This window comes from Rhagoletis pomonella, unplaced genomic scaffold (assembly GCF_013731165.1).
Source record: "Rhagoletis pomonella isolate Grant_MI unplaced genomic scaffold, Rhpom_1.0 Rhpom_scaffold_08571, whole genome shotgun sequence".
Lineage (NCBI taxonomy): Eukaryota > Metazoa > Arthropoda > Insecta > Diptera > Tephritidae > Rhagoletis > Rhagoletis pomonella.
In genome coordinates this window covers 1-6,917 of record NW_023467100.1, presented here as the reverse complement: position 1 = coordinate 6,917, position 6,917 = coordinate 1, and the positions used below count along the sequence as shown (strand labels likewise).

At 36.7% G+C, this 6,917-nt stretch overlaps 1 protein-coding gene across 1 annotated transcript; it reads right to left on the bottom strand.

The window, feature by feature from the left end:
* Positions 1-3,610: 3,610 nt before the first annotated feature.
* Positions 3,611-6,595, bottom strand: LOC118756056. The gene has a single exon (XM_036490849.1). The coding sequence runs from the start codon at positions 6,593-6,595 to the stop codon at positions 3,611-3,613; it is 2,985 nt and encodes a 994-aa protein (XP_036346742.1).
* Positions 6,596-6,917: the final 322 nt, after the last annotated feature.

Here is a 6,917-nt window from a genome sequence, read left to right as displayed (position 1 = left end):
ATAGTAATGTGCTTCATGAGCGGTAAACTCCTGCTCATATTAATTGGGGGCATATTGTACTGAATAACAGTGGTTGGTGCCTTGTGTGCCCAAACGCTTACTATCGCGGTTGTTAAGTGGCAGCCAGGTTGCAGTTTTACAATGCCTTGCTCAACTAAAATATGTGCCGTATAAGAGCTGCCGCAACTGACTTCTGCCTTTGTGTCTTCAGGGACGGAGTACAGCCAGCTATTTGAGGATTTAAGCTGCAACCAAACTTCTTGCAGAGGCATTATATTCACCACACATGATAATGGTAATTGCTTCGAATTAAAGAATAGCTCTAGTTCGCACGACTGGTCCTTTCTTACATTGTAGAGTGGTCCAATTTGGGGACAGAGCGTGATTCTTCTCATTTTCTGGCAATACGAATATTTAGTTTCTGTCAGGCTACTATACATTGATTTCTCCTTATTTACTACCAGATATTCATATGCGAGTTTAAAGCTCACGAAGTAGCCGTCGTGCAGAATCGGATAACTGGTCAATGCAAATAACTGTAGCTGTTGGCTTTGTATAAGTGGTATTTGAATTCGCACTAAACAGAAGCCTTGGTTTATAGTGGCTGTGACCCGTGATATTTTTGATAGCTCAAACGGGTCGGTATCTTAAATTTGCCGTAATTGTTGCTATTTGGGTTTGGAATCTGTCGATAGGTAAAATCCTTTTCATGAAATTTCCCTTTGAGTTCCAAATCAAATCCGTAATATCTCCTTGCAGTTGCTCTATTGACTCTATTGCAATGTTAATGCTTGCTATATAGTTTTGAAAGCCTCCCATTGCTAATTCATTTTCAGCCGCTTTCTTTATTATTTGTATGGAGTCCGATATTTGGTTAAAATTATTTCGAACAACTTCATTTTGTTTCTTCAAAACCTCTTGCGTTATGAATTCAATGGAGGATTGATTCTGGTATAGCTTAAGCAAGTATTCTTCATTTTTATGGGTCCTTTTTATTGTCGCCACCAATTCATCTGCGTGTTCTTCATCCATTAGACCAAACACTGAATGATACACGCTTCCAACGAATGGCAGTATAGACCTAGATGCTCTATTTCTTCCATTAAATCTCATCAGTGCATCCTTTTGGTTGACTTCTTTAATGCGATGAATGACCTGATTAACTAAGGTCTCAACTACCTTTTGAGATTCTGAGTCTCCCTTGTCCAGTAGCTTGGCGAGTTTTTGTAGAGCCGAGGGTGTTCCCATTAGAAGCTGTATTTGGTGCTGATAATCCGTCATGTTCACGTGGATGATTATTTCCCATGATGTCTTCGTCAAACCCAAACTGTCTTGCCTCTCTATTAATATCCCTGACTTGTCCCTAAATTTTTCTATAATTACTTGACAATTGTAGAGTGGTAGTACTAATAAAAAGGTTAACATCGTCATTAGAACATTTTTATTTTTATGCCTTACATTCCTATTCTTATGGGATTCCTCATTTTTACTTATATTTCTTTCCGTTTCCGTAGGAAAAGGACAAACATTGGTTATTGATCTTTTTGTCATTCCAGTGCTGGTCCTTACGTCTACCATCCTGCATTTTCCATCTTTTCCGATGATGAGGTTCTCAACCCTGCCCCTTCTCCAAGTCATTGTTGGAAGATTTTCTTCCTTAAGGAGAACTAAACTCCCTTGGGGTAAGTTATCTTGTGGCCTTTGCCACTTGACTCTTTTCTGAAGTTCGCTTAGGTACTCCAGTGACCAGCGCTTCCAAAATTCCTTTGAATTTCTTTCCACTGCTTTCCAGTGGTCCCGCACCCCGTGATAACAATGGTTTTCACTACTGTCTGCAAGTGTGGTTAAAGTCTCCCCTATAAGAAAATGACTTGGAGTTAAAACCTGGAAGTCATTCGGATCCTCCGATAATGGTGTTAGAGGTCGTGAATTCAATACTGCTTCTATCTGGGTCATGAGTGTGCACATCTCTTCAAAGGTCAATGTGCCTTCAACTACTCTGTGAAAATGCTTCTTAACCGATTTAACAGCAGCTTCCCATAACCCTCCTACGTGTGGAGATCGAGCTGGTATATTCACCCAATTAATGCTGTGTACAGCACAGAACGAGGAGACTTCTTTTCCGAGTTGCTCCTTTTGAAATAATATATAAATTTCATGTAAACTATTTGCTGCCCCAATGAAATTTGTTCCGTTGTCGGAGTATATTTTTGCAGGACAACCACGTTTTCCCACAAATCTTTTTAAGGCTCCTATAAAAGCTGCTGAGCTTAGACCTGATACCACTTCTAGGTGAACTGCCTTTGTGCTGAAACACACAAATACACACACATAGGCTTTATCTACTCGATTGCCTCTTATTTTGTGGTGAATTTGTATAGGACCCAAGAAATCAACCCCAGTATTCAAGAAGGGCCTGGTGCATCTTACTCTATCTGCTGGTAAATTACCCATGATTTGAAAAAGGGGACGAGGATTTGCCCTGAAGCATCTATAGCAATTGTTAACAATTCTTTTTGTGAGTTGCCTGCCCCTTAAAGGCCAAAACTTCTGCCTAACTATTGCGAGAAGGCCTTGCGGTCCTATATGTAAATGTTTTTGATGGATTCCCTCCACCAAAATTTTAACTAAAGTGTCTTCATATGGAAGTACTGCAGGATGTTTTGCTTCTTCTGGAATATTGCCTTCTTGTAGACGTCCTCTAACTCTAATGGTGCCATTTTTGTCCAAAAATGGTGATAGAGTTATCAGCTTCGAGCTCTTTTCTACATTTTTGTTACCTGAAAGGAGACTTAGTTCTTTGTTAAAATATTTAGTTTGTATATATTTCAAAATAAAATTCAAAGCTTCTTTTCGATAATATAAGTGATTCTGAATTTCGAGTTCTTTCTTAGGACGCTTTAATGTAATATCTTTAAATTTGATAAGCAAAGCAACCACATTTAATAAGAATTCAAAATTATTTTTGTGGTCAATTGAATCCATTAAAGAGCAATTCCTTACCAAAACACCTGCTGTTATAGCAGTTTTCTTTATATCTGGAAGCGATGTTAAAGGCTTTGTGATTTTCTGTATGACTCCATGTTAGCTAAGTGCATTGGTCCATTAAACCACAGACTATTATTAATTATTTCTTCTGGATATAACTCTCTTGTTATTAAATCAGCTGGGTTTGATTTTGTGTCAATATGTCTCCATTGCCGCCCTTTGGTTTGCACCTGAATAAAGTTTACCCTATTCGACACAAATATTTGCAATTTTGCAGGATCTAATTGTAGCCAACTAAGGACGATTGTTGAATCCTTATAATAAATATGCTTGTCTTTTAGATTAAGTGCTTTTGATACTTTTTCCATTAATTTTACTAACAGTACCGCAGCACATAGTTCTAATCGAGGTAACGTCTGAATTTTTAATGGGGCGACTTTCGATTTGGAAGCTAATAGATTTATTTTAATATTTCCCGATTTGTCTACTGATTTTACATATACCACAGCGCCATAGGCTCTCATGGATGCATCTGAGTATCCGTGTAATTCTATTTCTTTTGCATCAGGTAATAATGCGTATCTGGGAAGATTTATTTCATTCAATAATTTCATTTGATTTCTTAAATGTACCCAGGATCTCCTGTAACGGCTTGATCCCAGTCGATTTTTTCTTTCCATATTTGTTGTAGTATCAATTTTGCCACCACTACAACTGGACTCAAAAGACCTAAAGGATCAAATAGTTTCGCAATATCAGAAAGTATTTGGCGCTTTGTAATTTTGTAGTCAGTTTCTAAATAAGATTTTATTGAGATGTCATCTTTAGCTGGATTCCAAGCGATTCCTAGGGCTTTTATATTCTCAGCTTTATTAGATGTTATATCTAATTTAATTTCTCGATCTTCGCTAGGAATTTCGTTCAACAAACTCGGATGATTAGCACACCATTTTCTCAATTTGAATCCATATGAATTTAATATATGAATTATTTGTTGCTGCATATTTTTTAGCTCAGTTAGATTATCACAACCTGTCATCAAATCGTCCATATAAAAGTCTGACTGAATGCATTGTGAAGCTGTTGGAAATTTATCTTTATTATCTTCTGCTGCTGTTTGTAGACATTTTACTGCTAAGTAAGGTGCACTCGCAGTGCCATAAGTAACAGTTTTTAATCTGTATGTCTTTAGAGCCTCCGATGGCTTCCACCTCCAGTAAATTAGTTGGAAATTTTGATGTTCTTCGTTTACCCAAATTTGTCTGAACATTTTCTCAATGTCTGCTGATATTACAAATTTGTGTTTTCTGAAACGCATCAGAATATCAAATAAATCATCTTGTAGCCTTGGCCCCGTATGTAATAAATTATTTAATGATATATTTGTAGTAGTTTTTGCAGATGCATCAAAAACTACTCTCAATTTTGTAGAAGTGCTATCTGGCTTCAGTACATAATGATGAGGTAAATAACATTTGAACTGAAGTTGGTTTGGAGTGGCTAGAGCCTCCATTTGATTTAATTTTATATACTCCTTCATAAATTCATGATACTGTGACTTTACTTCATAGTTTTTCTCCAATTTCTTTTCCATAGCTAAGAACCTTCTTTTAGCAGTAATCTCTGAATTTCCTAATTGTTCAATGTCTCCTTTAAAGGGGAGGTTTACTCCGAACTTCCCATCCACTTTTCTGGTTGTGGTTTTTGTAAAAATAGTTTGACAGTCTTCCTCCTCCTTTGAAAATTTTTTGTCTTTTTCCATATCTTCCTCAATTTCCCAAAACTGTTTTATTTGGTTTTCTATTGTGGGCTCGGAAAAAGAGGCCAAACTGCAAATGTATGGGGCTCTATTAATCATTGCAGCTCCTGTAATAACCCAACCCAATTTGGTTTTGTGGGCTATTAAATTATTTTCATTCAATGAAATTTTTTCTCCTTCAAAGAGATCCCCATAGGTTAATTCGTAACCTATTAATATGTCCACTTCCTTAGGAACATTAAAATTTGGATCAGCTAATTCAATGTTATTTGGAATCTTTTTAATAATGGCTTCTTCTGCCGGCAATTTGGACATTAATTCCTGCGCTATTAGTACGTCTAGATTTGTTTCGAAATTGCTCATAGGCATTCTGGACTTAATTTTTATATTTACCCGTTCTTCAATTTTTGAACGTGTTTTGCCAACACCTTCTATCGCTGCCGATTTAATTGCTTCGCCCTTAAGTCTTAATTTCTTTAGGAACGATTTTGACATCAAATTTACTTGAGATCCGCTATCAAGAAGCGCTCTGCCTTTGATCCATTTGCCTTTGGCATCTTGGATATAAACAACCGCTGTAGCTAACAAAATGCATTTTTCTGAATTTTCGCATCCTTGCTTAATGGTACTTTTTGTCACTGCACCTTTTTCATTACTAACTTTGTGTAAGAATGTGCTATGACCTTCATTACATATACGACAATTATACCCATTGCAATTTTTACTCGAATGTCCATTTTTTAAACATTTCGAGCATAAGTTATTTTTTCTAACCTTTTCCCATTTTTCTTTAATGGTAAGGTCTTTAAATTTTGTGCATTGAAAAAGGAAATGTCGATTATTACATCCCATGATGCATTCGATTTCCTTTTTGTTTGCCAATTCTTTAATATGGTCATCCCATTTGGATGACCCATCCTTTTTTGATGATTTTTGTACTGCTTGCAGTGCATAAAACTCATGATTTAAAAATTTCACCAATGAGTCAACAATGGGTATTTCTCGTGAGTTCTGAAGTGAAGTTTCATACTTCAATCTTAAATCATTACTCATTTTTCGTACTAAAATGAAACTTAAAAGGCCTTGCAGTATACTTTCAGAACTCAATTTTGTTGCTTTTAGAGCTTGCAAATTTTCCTCAATCACTTCTTTCAATCGTTTTACACTTTCTAGATTTTCAGTCGTATAGGGTGCCCCCATTATGTTCGAAAAATGAATGGCAGTTTGCGCTCTCAAGTTGGTATATTTATTATCCAAGAGGTTCCAAGCAATTGGATAGTTTTCTGCATTTGCTGGTAGGTTCGCGATCGTCATTGCCGCTTCCCCTCTTAGCTTTGATTTCAAGCAAATCATTTTCTGTGTATCCGAGATACTGGCTGAACCTATTAATTGGGAAAACAATTCTCTAAACGTGTTCCACTGAATATAGTCTCCAGAGAATACCGGAATATCTATTTTTGGCAGTGTGTAGGGCAGATTTTCATTCTGCGTTTTTTTATCTTCAGGAGCGAAGTCCAAAGCCTCATCGAGTTTAAAACTTACGTTGAGAAATAAATCTTCTAAACAATTCTCGTCACATTCTCCTAAATAATTGCGATACATCATTTTAGTTTCTTTGGCACTTTCCAGAAGGAAGACTTTTGGAATCTTATTTCCCAAAAATTTGTCAATAGTCTTGCTAAGATCTTCTAAAACGAACTTTAATTGCCGTTCTGATTTTGAAATCATGGGAGCTGTAGCGATTGAACCTAAGGTGTGACTAGATGTAGGTGGCTGAGGTGCTGGTCGTGAGGCTATCACTCCCGCTGCTTGCAAACTATCTTTTAGTGCTTTAGCTTCCATTTCCATGGTCAAAATTAGAGTTGAGGTATTATTGAAAAATCCCCTAATTTGCTCTGCATGGTTATCTTTAAAATAAGGGTTTCTCTTTAGGGTTGAAGAGGCCTCTTTGAGGATACACTCGTTCTCCACAAATTGCCTAGACAGATCGGTTACTACACCCCTCCAACGTTGGATCTGTCCCTCTTCAATATTTTGCCCCCTAAAATTTTTTATCCTCATACAGAGCAGAGATTCTGCTTGCAACGGTTTGATTTTCGTTAAGCGCAGAATCCATTGCTTTAAAAATTTTTTTATTAAGGATTTAATACACACAAAAAACTATGTAGAT